This window comes from Microcaecilia unicolor, chromosome 10 (assembly GCF_901765095.1).
Source record: "Microcaecilia unicolor chromosome 10, aMicUni1.1, whole genome shotgun sequence".
Lineage (NCBI taxonomy): Eukaryota > Metazoa > Chordata > Amphibia > Gymnophiona > Siphonopidae > Microcaecilia > Microcaecilia unicolor.
In genome coordinates this window covers 93,483,019-93,506,821 of record NC_044040.1, presented here as the reverse complement: position 1 = coordinate 93,506,821, position 23,803 = coordinate 93,483,019, and the positions used below count along the sequence as shown (strand labels likewise).

The following is a 23,803-nucleotide window of genomic DNA, read 5'->3' as shown; positions in this document are numbered from 1 at the left end:
TGAAAACCGACTTTTTCGTACAGGCATTAGGTTTGACTGATACTTAAGAGGGGAGGGGACTCACTGAAGGGTATTTGTATGATAGGCTTTACTTGTGTTTTATTCTCCTTGTATGTTTGATATAGGTCTATCCTACCTCTATGTGGAGTTCTTTTCTGTTTTCTATTACTGTTTTTATGTTCTAAACAGTCATGATCATTGAAAGCCAGGCGATAAAGCGAAGTTACTTACCTGTAGCAGGTATTCTCCGAGGACAGCAGGCTGATTGTTCTCACGATTGGGTGACGTCTGACTAGCAACAAAGTTTGCTAGCCCCCGCGTGGACATGCGCAAACTGCGCATGCGTGACCGTCTTCCCGCCCGTAGCGCGACTGTGCTCCTCAGTCCAGTAGAAAGCAAAAGACAAGGGAAGACACAACTCCAAAGGAGAGGAGGGCGGGTTTGTGAGAACAATCAGCCTGCTGTCCTCGGAGAATACCTGCTACAGGTAAGTAACTTCGCTTTCTCCGAGGACAAGCAGGCTGCTTGTTCTCACGATTGGGGTATCCCTAGCACCCAGGCTCACTCAAACAACAAACAGTGGTCAATTGGGCCTCGCAACGGCGAGGACATAATTGAGATTGACCTAAATAGAACCAACTAACTGAGAGTGCAGCCTGGAACAGAATAAAACTGGGCCTAGGGGGATGGAGTTGGATTCTAAACCCCAAACAGATTCTGCAGTACCGACTGCCCGAACCGACACTTGCGTCGGGTATCCTGGTGTAGGCAGTAATAGGATGTGAATGTGTGGACAGATGACCACGTTGCAGCCTTGCAAATCTCTTCAATAGTGGCTGACTTCAAGTGGGCCACTGACGCTGCCATGGCTCTAACACTATGAGCCGTGACATGACCCTCAAGAGTCATCCCAGCTTGGGCGTAAGTGAAGGATATGCAATCTGCTAGCCAATTTGAGATGGTGCGTTTTCCGACAGACACTCCCCTTCTGTTGGGATCAAAAGAAACAAACATTTGGTCGGACTGTCTGAATGGGCTTGTCCGCTCCAGATAGAAGGCCAATGCTTGCTTGCAGTCCAATGTGTGCAACTGATGTTCAGCAGGGCAGGTATGAGGACGGGGAAAGAATGTTGGCAAGACAATTGACTGGTTCAGATGGAACTCCGACACCACCTTCGGCAAGAACTTAGGGTGAGTGCGGAGGACTACTCTGTTATGATGAAATTTAGTATAAGGAGCATGAGCTACCAAGGCTTGAAGCTCACTGACTCTATGAGCTGAAGTGACTGCCACCAAGAAAATGACCTTCCAGGTCAAGTACTTCAGATGGCAGGAATTCAGTGGCTCAAAAGGAGGTTTCATCAGCTGGGTGAGAACGACATTGAGATCCTATGACACTGTAGGAGGCTTGATAGGGGGCTTTGACAAAAGCAAACCTCTCATGAAGCAAATAACTAAAGGCTGTCCCGAGATAGGCTTACCCTCTACACGATAATGAAAAGCACTAATTGCGCTAAGGTGAACTCTTAGAGTTGGTCTTGAGATCAGACTCGGACAAGTGCAGAAGGTATTCAAGGAGGGTCTGTGTAGGACAAGAACGAGAATCTAGGGCCTTGCTGTCACACCAGATGGCAAACCTCTTCCATTTGAAAGAATAACACCTCTTCGTGGAATCTTTTTTGGAAGCAAGCAAGACTCGGGAGACACCCTCAGAAAGACCCAAGGAGGCAAAGTCTACACTCTCAACATCCAGGCCGTGAGAGCCAGGGACTGGAGGTTCGGATGCAGAAGCGCCCCCTCGTTCTGAGTAATGAGGGTTGGAAAACACTCCAATCTCCACGGTTCTTCGGAGGACAACTCCAGAAGAAGATGGCAAAAGATCTGACGCGGCCAGAAGGGAGCGATCAGAATCATGGTTCCACGATCCTGCTTGAGTTTCAGCAAGGTCTTCCCTACCAAGAGTATGGGAAGATATGCGTACAGGAGGCTCTTCCTCCAATGAAGGAGAAAGGCATCCGACGCTAGTCTGCCGTGGGCCTGAAGTCTGGAACAGAACTGAGGGACCTTGTGGTGACCTGAGTGGCAAAAAGATCTACCAAGGGGGTGCCCCACACTTGAAAGATCTTGCGTACTACTTTCGAGTTGAGAGACCACTCGTGAGGTTGCATTATCCTGCTCAACCTGTCGGCCAGACTGTTGTTTACGCCTGCCAGATACGTGGCTTGGAGAAACATGCCGTGTTGGCGAGCCCAAAGCCACATCCTGACGGCTTCCTGACACAGGGGGCGAGATCCGGTGCCCCTCTGCTTGTTGATGTAGCACATAGCAACCTGATTGTCTGTCTGAATTTTAATAATTTGATGAGACAGCCGATCTCTGAAAGCCTTTAGCGCATTCCAGACCGCTCGCAACTCCAGGAGATTGATCTGAAAACCTGTTTCCTGGAGGGACCAACTCCCTTGAGTGTGAAGCCCATTGACATGAGCTCTCCACCCCAGGAGAGACGCATCCATCGTCAGCACTTTTTGCAGCTGAGGAATTTGAAAGGGACTCCCAGGGTCAAATTGGAGCGAATTGTCCACCAATGCAGGGAGGTGAGAAAACTCATGGACAGTTGGATCACGTCTTCTAGATTTCCCGCAGCTTGAAACCACTGGGAAGCTAGGGTCCATTGAGCTGATCGCATGTGAAGATGGGTCATGGGAGTCGCATGAACTGTGGAGGCCATGTGGCCGAGCAATCTCAACATCTGCAGAGCTGTGATCTGCTGAGATGCTCGTACCCAGGAGACAAGAGACAGAAGATTGTCTGTCCTCATCTCAGGAAGGTAGGCATGAGCAGTCTAGGAGTCTAGCAGAGCTCCTATAAATTCAAGTCTTTGTACTGGAAGAAGATGGGACTTTGGATAATTTATCACAAACCCTAGTAGCTGCAGGAGTTGAATAGTCATCTGCATGGACTGTAGAGCTCCTGCCTCCAAGGTGTTCTTTACCAGCCAATCATCGAGATAAGGGAACACATGCACTCCCAGCCTGCGTAGAGACACCGCCACGACTGCCAGGCATTTTGTGAACACCCTGGGCGCGGAGGCGAGACCAAATGGTAGCACACAGTACTGAAAATGCTGTGTTATCAGACAGAATCGAAGATACTGTCTGTGAGCTGGCAGTATCGGGATGTGAGTATAAGCATCCTTTAAGTCCAGAGAGCATAGCCAATTGTTTGCCTGAATCATGGGAAGAAGGGTGCCCAGGGAAAGCATCCTGAACTTTTCTCGGACCAGATATTTGTTCAGGGCCCTTAGATCTAGGATGGGACGCATCCCCCCTGTTTTCTTTGCACAAGGAAGTACCTGGAATAGAATCCCAGCCTTTCCTGCCCCGGTGGCACGGGCTCGACCGCATTGGCGCTGAGAAGGGCAGAGAGTTCCTCTGCAAGTACCTGCTTTGTGCTGGAAGCTGAAGGACTGAGCTCCCAGTTGGCAATTTGGAGGTTTGGAGATCAAATTGAGGGAGTATCCCAGCTGGACTATTTGAAGAACCCACTGGTCGGAGGTTACAAGAAGCCACCTTTGGTGAAAAAACCTTAACCTCCCTCCTACTGGTAGATCGTCCGGCACGGACACTTTTATGTTGGCTATGCTCGCCTGGAGCCAGTCAAAAGCCCGTCCCTTGCTTTTGCTGGGGAGCTGCAGGAGCCTGTTGAGGCGCACGCTGTTGACTTGAACGTGCACGCTGGGGCTTAGCCTGAGCAGGATGGCGGGCAGGTGGATTGTACCTACGCTTATTATAAGTGTAGGGAGCATTCCTCCTGCCCCCATAAAAACGTCTACCTGATGAGGTAGATGCGGAAGGCGTCCGGTGGGAGAGTTTGTCGAATGCGGTGTACCGCTGGTGGAGCTGTTCTACCACCTGTTCAACCCTCTTACCAAAAATGTTATCCCCCTGGCAAGGTGCATCTGCAATCCGCTGCTGGACTGTATTCTCCAGGTCAGAGGCACGCAGCCATGAGAGTCTGCGCATCACTATACCTTGAGCAGCGGCCCTGGACGCAACATCAAAAGTGTCATAAACACCCCTGGACAGGAATTTGCTACACGCCTTCAGCTGCCTGACCACCTCCTGAAAAGGCTTGGCCTGCTCCGAGGGGAGCTTATCGACCAAGTCCGTCAGCTGCCTCACATTGTTCCACAAGTGGATGCTCGTGTGGAACTGGTAGTACTGAATCTTGGACACGAGCATAGCAGAATGGTATGCCTTCCTCCCAAAAGAGTCAAGAGTCCTAGACTCCCGCCCCGGGGGTGCCAAGGCGTAATCTCTAGTACTCTTGACTTTCTTGAGAGCCAGATCCACAACTCCAGAGTCATGAGGCAACTGGGTCTTCATCAACTCTGGGTCCCCGTGGATCCGATACTGGGACTCAATCTTTTTGGGGATAGTGGGATTACTTAAGGGTTTCGTCCAGTTCGCCAACAATGTCTGCTTCAGGACATTATGAAGGGGAACAGTGTACGACTCCTTAGGTGGCGAAGGAAAGTCCAGGACCTCGAACATCTCAGCCCTGGGCTCATCCTCAGTAACCACTGGGAAGGGAATGGCCGTACACATTTCCCGGACAAAGGAAGAGAAAGACAGACTCTCAGAGGGAGAAAGCTTTCTCTCTGGCGAAGGAGTGGGATCAGAAGGAAGACCACAAGACTCCTCATCAGAGAAATATCTGGGGTCTTCCTCTGCCTCCCACAAGGCCTCACATTCGGTATCGGACACCAGTTCACGAACTTCAGTCCGAAGCCAAGCCTGTCTCGACGCCGAAGAACTAAGTCCTCTATGGCGATGTCGAGAAGAAGACTCCCTCGCCGCCGGCGACAAAGCTCCCTCCAGCGACGTCGACGGGGAATCAACTTGGATGGCCGCAGACGCCGATGCCGCAAGCGGTACCAGCGTCGCAGTCCTCACCACGGGCGGGGAGCCAACCGTCGCATCTCTCAACGGTACTGACGGCGCAAGCACCGGCGGTACCAGAGCAGAAGGTCGCAGCAGTCCTTCCAGAATCCCCGGAAGTATAGCTCAGAGGCGCTCGTCAACAGTGTCCGTCGAGCAAGGCTGTGGGGCCAGTACCGGCAACGAGGACAGAATCTCTCTGGGGCACGGAGGCGGTACCGGGCTGTCCGGAGAAGTGCGATTGACACCTCCTGAATGGAGGGTGAGCAGTCCTCTAGGCGTCGACGCTTTCTGGGTGCCGATTCCCTCGGCGCCCCGGAGCTCTCGGTACCATGACGGGAAGGTGACCGATAACGGTGGTTCTTCGCCTTCGCTCGAAGCACGTCAGCGGTACTTCCCGGTTTTGACGAGGAGGACATGGAATCCACACATCTCCTCAGGGCCGGGTCCGAAGAAGGGCGGTCTCAGGGGGTCTGTACCGCAGGAGCCCTCAAGGCAGGTGGAGACCCACTCAATGGCTCACTGCTACCAGCGTGGGATCTCTGGACAGCCATCACCTGCGCTCCGGACGTCGATGCACCCTCCGATGCCGACATCGATACTGGCGATGACCTCGGTACCGCTGGCTCCGTCGATGTCGAAGGACCGGACTGGGCTCCGAACAACAGGTTCCACTGAGCTGGTCTCGCCGCCTGGGTCCTCTTTTTTTTAGCTGAAGACACAGCGTGCAGGCATTGGGACGATGACCAGCCCCCAAACACTGAAGACACGAGACGTGCCTATCAGTGAGCGAGATTGTCCGACTGCACCGCGTGCACTTCTTGAAGCTGCTGGCAGGCTTCGAGGACATGGGCGGAAAAGTGCGCCAGCGAGGTCAAAATTTGCGATGGTGCCGAAAACAAGACACCAAAAAAGGGGAAAAAACCCACACGGGCGGCCAAAATGGCCGCTCATGACAAAGAAAGGAAACTTACAGGGAAAAACTAAAGAAATAAAGGAAACATTTTTTTTTAATGGAAAAACATGAGCGAACTTGTAAACACGCCGAAACTCAGCGAAAAAGGCAAAGAAAAGCGGCAAAAACGCAGCAGGGGCCTCTCTGGGACACAGAACCGCCGTAAAACAGCCGTCCTGAGCCGTGGAAAAGAAGAGACTGAGGAGCACACTCGCGCTACAGGCGGGAAGACGGTCGCACATGCGCGGTTCGCACATGTCCACGCAGGGGCTAGCAAACTTTGTTGCCAGGAAGATCTTCTGATCTGGGGCTGCCGTCGGACGTCACCCAACCGTGAGAACAAGCAGCCTGCTTGTCCTTAGAGAAAGGAAATAAACTATAGACTAAAGGGAGATGGCTGAATGGCTGAGACCTGAACTGTCTGCCAGGACAGTCTGGAAACTGTTAGTAGCGAGAAAGGCTAGTACAGAGATGACCTTGAGGTGGACAGGCACTAAATTTCCCCTGTGAGTGATGGAGCAGAGGAGGGGCTCCAACTGTTGGCAGAAATAGTGAATGGTTTCCTATGCACTGCTCTTCAGTGAAGTCAAGACACAGGGCTCTGGGGCTATAAACCCTATGATATGAATGTGGCCTGTTGGCCTTCCTCTCTTCCTAGTCTGCATCATGTAGCATGGCCTGGACAGCCCAAACATTCTAGTGGCTCATGGTGTGCAACTCCTACCACCCAGACCCAGAATGCTATCCACCACCAACACTCAGAGTGAGACATGTTGCAGCAGCACAGACACAGACAAACAGGCCACAAATCATAGTGTGCACGCACACACACACACAGACAGCATGTGGGGCTAAGGAGTGGAAGGCGTTTTGGCAGCTGTAGACAGAGAGGAGCTCAGATGGGGCAGGATAATGGATGAATGTGGAGAGAGTTCCTGAGTGGGTATAGGTAGGGGTGGCAGAGGGGGGTCTTTGTGGGGTTCAGTCAGGGCAGAGGGGTAAGATCTGGGATGCAGAGAGAAGATGGCATGGATGGCACTGAGAGGGGTTAAAGACCAGAAACCTTGGCAGAAAGAGATAGCAATCATGGTTACAGACTCTCAAATCAGCTCCCCTCCAGTCAGCACCAATGCAAGCAGTCACAGGGTGGTGTAAGTTCCGATGTTAGCTTGCAATGCCTTACATCAAAATGCCATCCGGAATTCAAGTTAGACATTGAGAACATTGCACAACCCAAACACGCCCCTATACTACCCACAAAATGCCTTCAGCTATCTTGGACATTTTCGCAGCATAAATGATTAGCTTCAAAATGCACCTTTCTACATCTGGGGGGGCTTCTACATTGATGTACCAGGATATCCATGTTTAAAATGCAGATACCACTTGTAAAATGACCATCATAATTTATAGAATAATACAAGATACACGTGTATCTTTAGAACATGGGCACACACACACACCAGTTTTATGACTGGCATGTGATATCTAGGTGTATACAGGCTGTCATGGCACCACACTGGGGTACACAGAGAGAGCAAGCTAACCACAATTCACCTCTCCACTCTTCTTTACTCAGCAACAACATAGATGGGTCACAAAAGACAGGTCGTAGTGTAAACCCCCTAGTCATGGAGCAGGTAAATTACAATAATTAACTAAATAAATATATATGAATGTCACAGTTTCAAATAGGGTTCCCAAATAAACTCCACGCAGCCAAGGGATTTGACAAAAAAAATATTAAAAGGTTTATTTAATAATAAGATAAATAGAAACACATGTTGGTTATGTTCCTAAATGTTGGTACCAATTGTTAAGCTTTGATGGTATTAGATAAAGCTAGTGCAAGGTGTTAAATACTTTGTGGTAAGTTACAAAGGAAATAAAGATAATAACATGTTCAAAATTACAATCACAGTTACCAAGACCCCAACCCCACTTCTGCAATAACACAAAACATCCCAAACATGTATACAGCTCTAATTATTGCACTCAGATCTTATATATATATTTTGCAGTTTGTGTGCACACAATAATGTTACCGGTATATCAAATCTTCGCTAGCATCGCCGCTTTCTTGCATTGGGTACCTTGGAGGGGCAAAATGGAAAGATCGTCCAAGTACGAATTAGGGCGTTCTTACGATAACGTCCAAAAATAGACCTGTATAATGGAAAAATAGTGTGGGCGTTTTTCGATAATCGATTATCCCTGTAAGAAAACAATCAAATGACGAGCGCATAAGCGTGACTAAATTGGGCGCCCTAAGATGGTCGATTATTGCAGGTGCAAACGACCAAATCACGTGGTGTGTAAAATAATGTACATAGGTGTATCGCAAGTACAGTACATGTTGTTCAGGCCATCCAGGTACGGAAATATATGACGAACGCATATATGTGTCAACTACAGACATATCATGCTGCTCCACCCATACATTCATCATATGTGCCCATCTGAATGTGCGGATCTGCATGCACTGTACACCTACTGAACATGCAGTAAATGTATATTGTGTATATGTGAAAAGGGTCGGGTGGGGTGCGTCATACTCATCTATATAAGGCACGTTTCACACTCCTGCAGGCATGTGCACGTCAAAGACGTCTATGCTTACGAGGGCGTCCACGTGCTGATAGGGGCCATATATGGAATGGTCATCCATATATGGAGCTGTGCGTGAAACGACGTCCCTCACGCAAGGTCGTCTATATAAGGCACTTCTTTTCCAACACGTGGAAAAATGGCACAACGAAGGGAACCCAACTTCGGGCAGGAGGAGAGCCTGATGCTGGTGCGGCTGTGTGTAAGGCACCGGCACAGGCTCTTCATTCAGCACCATCACCTGCCCCCCAGGCTGCAGGCCATGCGAGCCTGGTCCCGCATCCGGGAAAGGTTAGAGAGGTAAGGTTATGGCCCAACCCCCCTCCCCTCCTGTACCTACACATATAACAGCTCCGTCATCAATGTTACCAGCAGTAACTGGAGTGTCCATGCAAGGATCATGAGTAATATAGGAACATGCACAATCACTAATAATCTGTATGTTATTGAAACGACCACCATTCCCACATCCCTACAAGAATGTATTTCGTTAGGTTAGGTATGTGACATTTGCTATTAGTGTTATGTGACAATTTCGTTAGTTATGTGAAGGCCACATTTTCCAACCCCTCTTTGGAGCCTCCGAATAGTGGAAGCATGAGACCAATGAAACCTATACCATACTTTATAACATGGTCATGATAACACATATAAAGTAGTTTAACAAGCATACATTATAATGTATACAAACGGTACTGTCTGGCCTCATGCCCACCTCTCTGGCATCATCTGCATAGGAACCAACTCGGTGGCTGCTGTGGGTGCTTCACCACCCCACCCCCAATATCAAATATGTATGGAGGGAGGGGTCATCTCCACTGGGGGTTCCACCCCCCAAAATGGAAAAAAGGTGGCTCCTATGATTCACTACCAATGGAGGTGCCCCCCCCCCCCAACACTGTAGACCCTCTCTCTCTGGTATGTGAATAGCAAATGAATGTGTGCAGAGGACAAAAAGGACCAACACCCCTGACCCCTGCTCTACAAACTTATATCTTACAGACGCTTTGGAGTCCACCGGGACCTCGAGTCCCTGCGGAGGCGGTTCCGCAGGGTGAGGCGGGAGAGGCCCGACCTCATCCGGGCGGTGCGAAGGCACCTCAGGGCTCGCCGTAAGTATTCAAAAACAGGACACCTGTATACAGATTACTACATACATTTCATGAATAAAGCAAATGTGTTGTACAATATCACTTCCCATGTGCCTAATAGCCACCTAGTAATACCATATCTGTCCCAGATCAAGGATGCAGGTTGCAGGGGTTCTCCCATGAGCGTGCTTGCAACGTCCGACCATCCCCCCGAGATGAATGAGATGATATGCCACACTTTACTATTCCCCTTATTGTGGTGGCTGATTACTGTGTCCTGGTACAGCTGCCTGAGGCCCTACTTTTACTGCATGTTATGGCCTAAATCACATAAAAGAATTGTGCTCAACACCCTTCCCACTGGCCCCCCCCCCCCAATAACTCCTACAACAACTGCCCATCAACCCCTCGTTGCATCTCACAATGCAAACATGCTGGTCAGCAATGAATTTGGTATGGCAACATGTCCTGCGTGGTGTGTGTCAGAGGAGGGTCCAGGGTTCTGTTTCATGTCATCTGATGCAGCTCATTCCCCATGGGCATAGGCTACGCCTTACCACACCCTGCCCCATCCCCTGCCTCACGCCACCCAGCTACTGCACTATGCAAGCCATGGTGTATGCACTGATCTCAATCACACTCCTTTTACATACACAGGGCTCCACCAGCAGGAAGCTGAGCGGGAGGATGAGGAGGGCCACCACCTCCAGGAGGAGGAGGAGGAGCAGGAGGAGGAGGAGGAGCAGGAGGAGGAACATCAAGAGGAGGGGCACCTGGATGAGGAGGAGGAGGAGCAGCCAGGCCAGGAGGCGGCCCACCAGGAGGACTCGGAGGACTCGGAGGAGGGAGTCCTCATCATAGATGAGGAGGACATTCATGAGGACCCCTCCCCACCTGCAGCGCCATCGCCTGGCCCACCTCCATCCCCTGGGCCAGCTTCCGTGTCCCCTGGCCCACCTCCATCCCCTGGGCCAGCTTCCGTGTCCCCTGGCCCACCTCCATCCCCTGGGCCATCTTCTTCCGTGTCCCCTGGCCCACCTCCAGCCTTTGGGCCTGCCACTGTGGTGCGCCTCCTGCAGCAGCTGGTAGATGGCCAGCAGCAAATTATAGTTGGCCAGCAGCAACTTCTAGTTGGCCAGCACCAGCTGCTGCAGGAGGTGACAGCCCTACGGCAGGGCAATGAGCAGCTCCAGGGCCCACTAAGGGTACTGCTGGGGCTGCTCATTGCCCTGCTACAGAGGGCCTTACTAAGAGGGCGTGGCCGCCCTTAATTTAAATAGGGGGGGCCTGTTGGGGTTGTGCGTGTGGGGGGAGGGAATTGTTGGGGTTGTGTGTGTGGGGGGAGGGAATTGTTGGGGTTGTGTGTGTGGGGGGAGGGAAATGTTGGGGTTGTGTGTGTGGGGGGAGGGAATTGTTGGGGTTGTGTGTGTGGGGGGGGGGGAATGTTGGGGTTGTGTGTGTGGGGGGAGGGAAATGTTGGGGGTTCTGTGGGGGGTGGGGGAGGGAATTGTTGGGGTGTGGGGGAGTTGTGGGGGGGAGGAGGGCATTGTTGGGGTTTATTTTGTAGGGGTGGGGGTGGGGGGGAAATAAATGTTTCTGTTATAATATAACTATCAGGGTGTGTGTGTGTGTTTGTCTCCCTTGTGCATTACATATCACCAAATGGTGCTGTTGAGTTGAGAGGAAGGAGGCAGCAATATGCATAGCATTAAATGTGCTGTGTGAATGAGAAGGTGATGTATGTCTGAGAATGTTGGCCAGACAGAACGCCACCTGTTCATTCCAACCTGCATGGCCATATGTGCAGGGGGGTTGGGCCAGGGAGGCTGGATGGATATTTGTGTTCATGAATAAAAATGGCCAGCCAGCATCTCTCTCTCCCTTCCTCCCTCCCCTCCACCATACTGACCCACAATACAGAGTGCCATCAATAAGAGATTAATAGTGTACCACGTGTGATCTGCCAGGTACACACTTCCACATAACTCCAGGTACCACATACACAGTGTTTGCTGTCTGATGGACACATATCCGTACCCACAAGCCACATTGGTGGGGGGGGGGGGGGGGGGGGGGGGGGCCCAAGAAGGACCTACAAACAGCTGGCTCATATTTTCACATTGAATACATCAGCTATGGTATATAATGCTGAGGAGCAAAAGGGAAACAATGGGAAACCCAATAGATGGGATGGTTACTTCATCACAGTTGCAATGTAATACTTGTGTTAGGGAAGGGCACAAAAAAATGGTGCTCATATTTGCAGCTGTGATGACACTTTCTCCAGTAGTCGATCAAGGTGTGTTACATTCAAGTATTCTGGGTTTGTGTCAAACTTGTCTCTGAAGTGACTTGCCTTAGGTGGGATTTGAACCAGCAACCTTATGATTATAAGGCTGGTGCTCTAACCACTAGGCCACAGCAGCCACCAGGTTTTAGCCACCACCAGTTACTTTGGGTTGGTACCTGTACACACACCCCTCTCCCTCACCACCACGTCATAGGCCTCAGTGGCACTACCTGTAGCCACCTCGATCATTTTGTCCAGGCTACCGATTAAAAACAATGTAATGTGCATGTTCCCTACCCTACTACCTATGGAGCAATTTAGGAAGGTGTTCCATAATGTGCTATACACATCCATTGCATTAATCATTCTCCCCTCCCCCGCCTATGGACCTTGAGAATGGGTGGCCACTTCATAAATGGGGACTGGGGTACACCACATAAACAAGGAAGATGGAAGCTACCGGGAACCAATACAGCACCTCCAACAGCTGGCCCACACCACTGAGGACCTGCCAACCCCACAGTACAGTGCACAGGAACCTGGTGAAAAGAGAGCTACCTAACATCTGACTCCAGACTACATACATACAGTGAATGCACACTCCTTGACTATGAGCACAAAGAGAAGAGGTGGCAGACAAATGAGAGCTTACCATGAACGTCTGTTTCAAGACTGTGTAGTGCGCCTTTTATCTTCTGGAACATTAGCTGCACATCTCCCTGATTGAAATGACCCTCACCGAGGGGTGTTTGATTTGGGCCGACTGTACTAAATTCGTGGCCCCCACACACTGCCTGCTACAACTAGGCAGAGAGAATGGGAGAAAGAAAGGGAGCATCAGGGGATGTGGAAGACAGGAAACGGAAGGCGTGGTGGCTGAGGGCCAACAATAATTTCCCCCCCCCCTAAATACACAGGTGTACCCAAGCATACATTGCTAAACACATACCTTCATATAAGTGAGGGTAAAACCCTGTAACTGATTATTACGAACATCGGGCAAGGTCTAAGTGCAGGAAATGGCAGGTAAAATGGCAATGAAGAAAGGGAAGGCAGGTGGAGACGCCCATACTTATCTACTCATAATCGAAAGCATGTGTTCCTAATCGCTATCTGAGCTGGGCACGCTTAGGAATTATGTGTATAATTGAAAAAGTAGCGCCCAAATCAGAAACGCCTATTCCCCCGTCTCAATGGGCGTTCTTGGCGCCTATATAAACGCCCACTCCGTATTTTCCAAAACCCCATTGGTACAATGCCACCACGCATGCCGCCGACCCGGAAGGGTAATTTTCTCGAGGCAGAGGTGGAGCTCCTGGTGCAAGAAATTGTACAGCGGCACCGGAGTCTGTTTGCTCCCACAGGGCAGAGGCTGGGGCAGCAACAGTAAAGCAGCGGGAATGGGAGGCAGTACGGGACAGCCTGAATGCTGTCTTCCATGCTGGGAGAGACGTGGAGGACTGCAAGAGGAAGTGGCGGAAGCTGAGGAGGGATGTTCGGAGGAAGGCGGGGGCCAATCCCCCAGGCAATGACACTGCCAACCTTACACCAATGGAGCTGATGGTGTACTCCCTCCTACCCCAGGAGGGCATCCACGGGATTGGCTCCATGGACACCTCGGGCCAGGCTGAGGACTCAGGTAGGTGTTTCATTATGCAGTTGGGGTATCTGTTGTGCTGCACTACACTTGTGTTGGGGTCAGGGGGAGGGAGGTGAGGAGTGGGGGGCAGGAGGAGGGAGGTAGGTGTGGGGGGGGGGAGTATCTCTGGCTGTCTTTATGTATATTAACAGCCCACCTTTATGATGCTGTTGTGACCTGGTAACCCCTACTCCCTAGCTCTCTACCCTTACTCCCTATCCCAACCGTTGTCATTGGGTTTCCTCTTACCTGTCCTGTGTGCCCATATTTATTGAATTAATTGTAAGCTCTATTTGAGTAGTGGTAGTGGTCATGTGTGTTATAGGAGCAAGCAGACAGGGTGGACAGGGTGGGTGCTGTGTGTGTGTGTGAGCACCCCCAATAATGAGGAAAGATCATGTAGCTGTGCAGGGAGGAGGGTTGGTCACTGGGCTTAGCACCCCCAATACTACTTTCCAGTTGGCTCCTATGGGTGTGGGTAGGTTACTACTGTGGCAGAACTTTGGGGGCCGTCCTTCCCTACTACTCCTCTATTTTCCCATTACCAACCTGTGCCTAGTTCCTCCTGTGACCTCTGTGCTCTACTGAGTGTGGGCCACATGCATTCAACTGAAGGAGCCTGTAATGGGGGTCATAAAGCAGTTCTATGCAGTTTAGCAAGTCAGTAGTAACACAACACATGCTGCAATGTTGTTCAATTTAACATTTATACAACTAACAGCTTGAGCACAACGTTGTGAGTGGTGTCCTTCTCTTGGCTGCTCATCCACCACCTCTGCCCAGCTGCCTGCGGGGCTCTCTCTTTCGTACCCGTGTCAATTCCATTCCTCCTCACCATCTCTTTGCTGGGTCATCAGGTTGGGGGACATACCAATGTATATGAATGCTGAAAGACAAAAGTGGGTTATTTGCACCAACACTATTCCTCACTCTTGTGCTATACAGGTGAAGACTCGGAGGAGGCCGGCCCTAGTGGCCTGCAAGGCCAACGCCCTACACCATCCGTCCAGCCTGAACCTCCACAGCCTGCAGCACCAGCAGTCCAGCCTCCACCACCTGCACCAGCTATGCATCCTCTGCGTCCACCACCACCTGCACCAGCTGTCCAGCCTCTGCCACCACCACCTGCACAAGCTGTCCAGCCTCTGCCACCACCACCACCACCTGCACCAGCTGTCCAGCCACCACCACCACCTGCACCAGCTGTCCAGCCTCTGCCACCACCACCACCACCTGCACCAGCTGTCCAGCCACCACCACCACCTGCACCAGCTGTCCAGCCTCTGCCATCACCACCACCACCTGCACCAGCAGAGGCCGCACCTCCAGCACCGGAGGACTTTGTTGAGGAGGAGGAGGAGGAGGAGGGCCCAGCTCCCCGCCAGAGGCCATCTGGCCAAAGGAGACAACTCCTGCGGCTGGCCACGGAGCTACTCCGCCACAACGTGCGCTTGGAGGAGTACCGGCAGCAGAAACTGGAGCTGCAGCGCCAAGCACTGGAGGCACAGCAGCGAGCACACCAGGAACTCCTCCAGGCGCACCGTGAAGGCCACCAGGAGGTGCTCCAGCAACTGAGACGGCTGGAGCAGAGCATCCAACACCTGCGCCCTCAGGGCACCGCGCCTACTCCAGCCCCCGTGCTGCTGGAGCAGCCCCTGCCATCAACATCCTCCTCCACTGACCACCAGCAACCACCAGCTAAGAGGTGGGCATTGCGCTCCTCAGCCTCCGCACCCACTCCTGCAGCACCTGCGAAATCTGCTCCCATTCTGGGTCCTGTGGCCAGACCACTAGAAGCAAGAAGGTGGCCCGATTTCCACGGTGCAGCCGAAGCCGCAGGCTGCCGTGGGGATACGGAGGAGGACACTGGGAGCAGCAGCTCAGAAGAGACTTCCCATGCAGCACCAGCTGCAAAGGAAGGGCGTGGGAGGGGTAGGAGGGGACGGGGGAAGGGAAGGGGAAAATGATGGGACATGCTGTAGGGTGAGGGTTGGTGGGAGGGGGGTGGGTGTGGGAGGGGGGTGGTGGTGGTGGTGGTGGTGGTGGTGGGGTTGACCAAACACATATGCACTGTATGTACAAAATAAATGTTCACTTACATTCACCTAAAACTTGTTTCAATGAGTCTTTGTCTTGCTCTTACGCCAAGCTGGTAGGCATTGAGCTCTGCTCTGTGGGCTGGGGGTGGAGGGGGCTCCTCTTCCAGCTCATCTGGGGCCTCTTCTGGTGGTGGCTGTGGCTCCTCTGGGAGAGGCTGTCCTCTGCGCTGGGCCAAATTGTGTAACATACAGCACGCCACAAAGATCTTGGCCACCTTTTCTGGACTGTAGAGCAGCTCTCCTCCAGACCGGTCCAGACAGCGGAAGCGGTTTTTCAATAAACAAAAGGTGCGCTCAATGATCCCCCGGGTGCTGCGATGTTTCCTGTTGTAGGTTTCTTCTGGCCCTGGTTGTGGGTGGATCAGGGGGGTCATAAGCCATGTCCTCTGCGGGTAGCCTCGGTCACCTTTGCGGAAAAGCAGAATGAGATAGATGAGTGTGTATCGCTTGGAGCAGGTACAGGGGGGGCGGGGGGGATTTGGATAGTGGGTTGTGGTGGAGGAAGCCAGGGCGGAGGGTTGCCCAGTGGAGGAGGTCTAGTATGGGTGGTACATGCATGTTGCACTTACCTAGTAGCCATCCACCAATGAACTCCCCTCGCTGGAACCTGCGGAAGATGCCCGAGTGCTGTAGGATGTAGGCATCGTGGCTGGAGCCGGGGTACCTGGCACACACGTCTAATATCTCCCCCTGGGCATCACATACAACTTGCATGTTCATAGAATGAAATGCCTTCCTATTTCTGTAGGTGGCTTCGTGTGCCCGGGGGGGTCTGAGGGCTACGTGTGTGCAGTCTATCACACCGATGACCGAGGGGAATCTAGCAACAGCATAGAAGGCGGCCATGTTGTTGTGCAGGGCCTGGGGGGTGGTGGGGAAAGTGATGTAGTGTGAGGTGTGAGTTATGAAGGCATCCAGGAACTGGGTGAGACAGTGTGAAATAGAAGCCTGGGTGAGGCCTGTGTTAGCAGCTAATACGGATTGAAAACTGCCAGTGGCCAGGACAGAGAGAGCGGAAGTGATTTTGAGGTGGGCAGGGATGGGGTTACTCCTACGTGTCTGGGGCTGAAGGAGGGGGTTCAGCTGCTCACACAGCTGACGAATGGTGGCCCTATCAAACCTGAACCTTGTTAGACAATGCTGGTCAGTGAGTTGTAGGAAGGTGGTGCGGGGCCTAAACACTCGGGGCCGTGAATACCTCCTGCGGTGGGTGGCCTCTTCGTGTAGCATGCATGCCACAAGTGCATTAAGTGCATCCATATCCCCACCACCAGTGCAAGTATTAGGACTAGTAGTCAAACAAACAGCAACACACACAGATCTGTCACTTCCAGCCACCACGCCCTCTGGCTACTCACTCGCCAAACAGTACAGGAACACAGAGACAAACGGAGGTCAGGGAATAGAGTATACACGTGGGAAGAGTGAATGGGGAGGGATAGGGGGAGGGGAAGGGGGCGATGGAGCAAAGGAGTAGGAGTAAGGAACGGTGAAAGGGTAAGACACAAAAAGAGGCAGGGCACACAGACGACCGTCACAGGTACTCAACACGCTCAGCTTTCTCTCTGCAACCACCACTTCAGCTCTTCCACCAACAATATCGCCACTCTCCAACTACACACAATCGCTAATGGGTCTAAAGACGATTTCCTCCTTGCTCTGGTCGCTTTTATTTCGGGTCCATCATATTACGCCCATCTTCCCGCCCAACCAGAGCCCTTTCGCTATTCGTTATACGTTGTACCCGTCCACGTCGTATCACCGCCCCTAACACGCCCCCAACACGCCTCTTATTTGGACGTTTTTACGTCCACGTACGAGCGACACGGACGCACTGAAACATTGCTTTCAATTATATGGATTTACTCGTTTTTGTGAGATTAACGTCCATCTCCCGATTTAGGTCGACTCTTGGGCGTTTTTTTCGTTCGATTATAAGCAGGTTGGTCTCCTCCACATCCACATCTCCTCGGTTGGCGAGGTCAGCTCACCGGCTCAGGAACTTCAGGATACCTACTGCTCTGACTCAAAAAAAACTCAAAAAAGGAAAACCCTGACTCCATGTGCTTGGTGTGTGTACTAATCTCAATCAGTATTTTCTTTGGCAAAGGACCTTGTGGACTAACTAGATTCAAATAAAAAGATAAGCAGGGGGAATTCCTATCTAACCCTCCCAAAACATGACCCCTTTTCTTTTGTTCTGCTATACAACCACCCTCTAATCACACTGCTGGACTGGTAAACTAAATCTCCTAAAGGCAGGCACTCACAGGACTCGAGGCTTAGGCTGGGCAGCTTTTCCCCAGGCAACTGGCTTCTGTCTGGATTCTCCTGAGACAGGCACTCAAAGAAACAGTTCCTTTTTAGTCTGGGCAGCTTTTCCCCAGGGCAGGCGTCTGTCTGGATTCTCCTGAGGCAGGCACTTGAACCAGCAGGCACTCAGAAAAAGTTCCTTTGGAGTCTGGGCACTCAGTGCAGGGGGGTGTCTCTCTCTTTGTGGGGCTTCTCCCCTATCCGGAGAGGCTTCTTCTTTACAGGGCAGGCAAGCACACACACGGAGGGATGCACTGGGTAGACTTCCCGGGGATTCAGGGACCTTGCCACGTCGCTCTCTATTCAGCTCTGCACTGCTCCCAACCAGTCTCAGCTTCCCAATGTGTTCCCTTCTTCCTCCACTGCGTTTCTGTCTGAAGATTGGCCTCTGTGACTACTGCCACAGCTCCTCTTTAGCGCCTGGCTCACTCCATATCCCTTCTCTTCCTCCTCCCCTGTTCCTGTCTGCCTTAGTGTCCAGCCCTTTTTTTGGACTCACCAGCTCTCTTTCTTCATCTGGGGCTCGTCAGTGGGTTCCAGCCTGCAGCTCATTCATGCTTGGGTCTGATCTCCTTCTCATCCAGCCAGCAGCTGCTTCTCCTTGCCTGAGCATGCCCTTCTGTGCTCCCTCTTGTACACTCCTGCCTGGATTCGATTTTCTTTTGCCCTCAGACCATGCTTGCAGCCTCCATTGTCTGGGCTCGTCCTTCCTCTTCCCCGGCTGCCTTTGGACTCTCCTTCTTTTTCTTTGTTCCACCTTGCCTGTCCCCTGGATTGGCTTGAAATTTGCGCCAATCTAAGGGTCAGACTGCCTCCTGCCACCTCATTGGTCCAAATTCGTGCCCTTTAGCAGATCCTGGCTCCTATTGGCTGTCTTCCACACTGCCCCTCCTCTACTTCCCAGCTTGCTTTGGGGCCTCAGCTAGCAAATCGGGAGCCTTGTACCAGATTTCCCTGCCCTTCTCCCACAGATTCAACCTCGAAACTTTAAACACACCTCTAGCAGCCATGGACACCTGAGTCCTTTGTTTTACAGCAGTGCTGGAGCATTTTAAACACTTTAAACATTTTGACTAAAAGGTGTCAGTGTTATGCTGCCCTGAGACCTCTGTACCTCCCTGTCCTCTGCAGGATGCCCCCTCCCAGGAAAATAAGGGTGGGGGGGGGGACACAGTAAAGACTTCTTTTTTTTCTATATTTACAGTAGCTTCACTTGTTCATTTTTATATCAGGTCTAGGGATGGACATTCCCATTTTCAGCCCTGAACCTTGGCCTGCTATACATTATTGCATTCAGTGGTCCAGATTGTAACGCCACCCTTGAAATGCCCCCAGAACGCCCATTCTGAGAACATCCATTTTGGGACAACTTGTTCATTTGGACAATCCCTATGTGGGTGTTGAAAAATTGGTACTTGGATGTTCCAAGCACATGGATGTCCATTTTGGCCTTTTGAGACATCCACATGCTTCCAAGATGAGTGCCGTGGAGGGGCATAATCGAACGTCGCCGGCGATCTATTTTGGCTGCGGCGCAACAGCTGGCCGGAACAGTATTATTGAAAAAGACGGCCGGCCATCTTTTTTTTCGATAATACGGTTTAGCCCGGCCAAATGCCAGAGTTCGCCGGGTTTGAGATGGCCGGTTTTGTTTTTCAGCGATAATGGAAAAACAATGCCGGCCATCTCAAATCCGGCGAAATCCAAGGCATTTGGTCATGGGAGGAGCCAGCATTTGTAGTGCATTGGTCCCCCTCACGTGCCAGGACACCAACCGGGCACCCTAGGGGGCATTTCTAAAAATATTTAAAAAATGCCAAAAAAGCTCCCAGGTGCATAGCTTCCTTACCTTGGGTGCTGAGCCCCCCAAATTCCCCCCAAACCCACTACCCACAACTCTACACCATTACCATAGCCCTTATGGGTGAAGGGGGGCACCTACATGTGGGTAGAGTGGGTTTTGGGGGGGTTTGGAGGGCTTAACATTTACTACCATAAGTGTAACAGGTAGGGGGGGATGGACCTTGGTCTGCCTGCCTGAAGTGCACTGCACCCATTAAAAACTGCTCCAGGGACCTACATACTGCTGTCAGGGAGCTGGGTATGACATTTGAGGCTGGCATACAGGCTGGTAAAAAAAGGTTTTGATTTGTATTTTTTTTAGTGTGGGAGGGGGTTGGTGACCACTGGGGAGTACGGGGAGGTCATCCCCCATTCCCTCCATTGGTTATCTGGTCAGTTGGGGCAACGTTTTGAGGCTTGGTTGTGAAAATAAAAGAACCAAGTAAACCTGGTGAAATACTGCTTAACGCTGCTTTTTTTTTTCTATTATCCGCGAATGCCGGCCATCTGGTAGCCACGTCCATGCCCGCCCATGTCCCGCCTTCGCTACGCCGCCGACACGCCGCCTTGAACTTTCGCCGGCGAGCCGACAGGAAAGCGGTGATTCTGTCAAAAAAGTCGCTTTCAATTATACCGATTTCGCCGCTTTTGAGAGATCGCCGGCCATCTCCTGATTTGTCTGGAAATGGCTGGCGATCACTTTCAAAAATAAGCCTGATAGTTACACAGTAAATGATGGCAGATAAAGAATCAGCATGGCCTTTCCAATCTGTCTAGAAGGTTGGCTAGGTTTATACAAGCAATTCTGTGCAGATTACCCCCCACCCTTGACTTTAAGGTTATAATTGACACCCAGTGTAGTCCACTCCTCTCTATACCTTTTTTTTCTTTACAGCGTGAAAGTAATTTTAAGTTTTATTCTGAGTAGAAATGCAATATACTTTTATTACATCTTCATGCCATTAAGGAAACCTCTCTGTTTAGCCCGTGTCTTTTTGAATCACATGACTATTTTCGACCCTACCACGTCCAGTGAAAGAGTGTTTCATGTATCCACCACCCTCTCCATTAAAAAGTATTTTCTGATACCACTTTTAAGATTTCCTCCTTGCGAGTTCATTTCATGCCTTGTAGTTCATTTTTTGGAAAAGGTTGTTTCTCTTCTTACTCACTTTCAGGAATTTAAATGTCTATATCAGTCCGTATCTCCCCTGTCTCCTCTCCTACAGGGTATATATATTCAAGTCTCTTCTCATACATCTTCCAGCATAGACCCCATGTCATTTTGGTCACCTTCTTCTGAACGGTTTCGAGTATTTTTACATCTTTGGCAAGATATAGCCTCCAAAACTGAACTCAGTACCCCAAACACCAACAACTTGTACAAGGTCATTATCATCTCCTTTGTTCTGAAGGCATCCCTCTGGCCTTGGCCATTGCCTCGTAACATTGTTTTGCCACCTTGATATCCTCAGACACTACCACCCTGAGGTCTCTTTCCTAAACCATAAACACAGCTCGTTTGGATTTCTGCATCCAGAATGCATCACTCTACATTGCTTCACATTACAGCTTAGCTACCAAGCATTAATCCAAGCTTTAAAAAATTTTCAGTCACTTTTCATGCATTCTACTCCCTCTGGGGTGTCCAATCTTGTACCAATCTTTGTGTCACCCACAAAAAGGCATAATTTTCCTTCTAATCTTTGGCTGGGGTGGACCTATAATGAGGTGGTGGCCTCAAGTGGCAGGTTTCAGAGAGCAGCATCACAGAAAGTCCGCCACTACCCTGCATGGTTGACTGCCTTCTGTCACCCTCCCGCTGCTGCCCTCAGCCGTCCTGCGGCTATGTATCTCCTGTGCAAGTTTAGGGTGTGCCCTGTAGGAGTATTTACCTGCTATCTCACCTTTGCTGGTCTGGGGCCTATATAAGCCTGAACCATTCTCTTATATCAATATGGATTCTACAGCCTGTGCCCTGAATACATCTACAACCATCAGAAACCAGCTTTTCACAAAAAGAAAATTACTGCTAGGCATACCAATAATACGTCATCCAAGGACACACTGTTTACTGCAAACTAGCCTCCAGTTATCTCCTGGGAAGAGCGAAGGAGTGCACCTCACAGAGACCATGGCTCCAAGTTTTAATGAGAATCAAGAGGGAGGTTTGCTACCATCTGCTACCGTCTGATAAGAGTTTCTTTGCTATAACAAAGGCCTCTCTTCATGGCCATGAATTTGGCTGGTCAGAGTTACTCTGTTGTGATTGGTCCATAGGCATCATCTGAGCCAAAAAGATGCCAATGTTGGACTAAAGAGGAAGGAGAGAAAGGAGAAGACCAGAAGACTTGTTGGAGGATGGCTCTGAGAGAGGGGGTGAGAGACTGATTTTCTAAGCACACCAGTGAACTGCATACCTTTTAACAAACTGACAAGGTTAGCTCAGCTACAATACACAGCCTCACCCGAAAGACTGTGCTATCTGTATCCAGAATACAGACCTTGGATTTTATTCCTGGACTGAGAGACTCGCTGGGGCTTCAGCTTGAGTCTCAGAGGAGGAATCCACTTCTTTACCATTGGAAGTCTGCCATGAAGATGGCAAGGTGAGATAAGAGGACATACTATCTATGGTCAGGGGATAGTTAGTCCACGGTTTTATCTGTGATAGACTGGTTGTCAGGATTGGTGGTCAGTGAATTATTAGCTGCTAAGTGTATTTTGCACAAGTTGAGTAAGTTCTCATTAGGATATCAGTATTGTGATTAGTTGTGTGATCACTTATTTAGATAGTTTCTTTGGCTAATCATATTTCCTTGTATACATTTTGGTGATAATATATTTTTGTTAGCATAAATCTATTTTTGTAAATTTGCTTTGCAATTTGCCACATAACTGTTATTTTTATATTTATAATAAATAATAATAATAATATATTTCATCTGTAGCATTCTTCCTTTCGTTAGTACAGCTAGCTAGGAGAAGAGTCTGAGGACAAATAAGAGGTACATGCATCCCCTAGAAACGTGTCCAGAATAATTGCTTTTGTGTGTGATTATCTGATATAAAAGTACATTACAGCCCCCCATGATAGCTTTCCTTCCTTTCCAACCCCGGCTCCCCCCAGTCCAACATTCTCCTTCCATTCCCCTCCACTTCTGGTCTGGTAGCTCTCCTTCCACCACCTTCCCCCAGTCCATTCCCAGTTCTTCCACCTGCCTCCCCTGGTCTGTATGAATGATAGCTTTTTTCCCCTCTATTTTTGAAGTCACATTTTTAATCCTGCTTAGTACAAAGACCTTAAGTATCAAGTCCCAGCACAGCAGGACATTTAGAGATTCAATGTGTGGGGTTCTTGTATAAATAGAGATCTCCCTAATATATAATTAGTCAATACATAAAAATCCCCCCCCCCCCCCCACCGATATGCAAACCCATTTAACTGGCCAGGAATGGCAACTGGACGGTTGAAAGGCACTTAACTGCCTATCCGACGATATTCAGGGGGGATAGCCATTTATCCCCCACTGAATATCCCCGGTTAGCACCTATAAGATAACTGGCTATATCGCGTATCCATATTCGGCGATTGTAAGCAGCCACATCAGGACGCTTAAATAGCTGGTATATTTTAGCCAGTTTAAAGTTAACCGGCAATCTTCTAATAATGCAATCTGCATATCATGTGGCAGATATGGGTATAACACACTGTTTGACTCCATTATATAGTGAATAGGATGTAAAGGAATAGTATCCTACTGACAAGACAGACTCACCGTGCCATCACCTCCGCAGGCAAGTATTCGTAGGTTTGGTACTTTCATGAACAGCTCCAACCTGGGAAGAAAAGCAAAATCTTTGAGAATAAAGCATAATTTTTTTGTTCTAACTTATGCTCTACCACCTATACATACCTCCTAACTCTCTATTAAAAAGCTCAGGCCAGTACCTCTTTTTGGGGCCCTTTTATTACACGGTGGTAGGGCTAACGCCAGGTTTGCATACGGGAAATAGTTCCGGCTTT

General features: G+C 50.3%; 1 protein-coding gene across 1 annotated transcript in view; it reads right to left on the bottom strand.

Moving 5' to 3' along the window:
- DGKI (diacylglycerol kinase iota) overlaps window positions 1–23,803 on the bottom strand; it is a 1,705,262-nt gene that overhangs the window by 930,109 nt on the left and 751,350 nt on the right. The window contains 1 exon segment of the mRNA XM_030215620.1: window positions 23,556–23,616. Coding sequence (XP_030071480.1) covers window positions 23,556–23,616 — 61 coding nt within the window.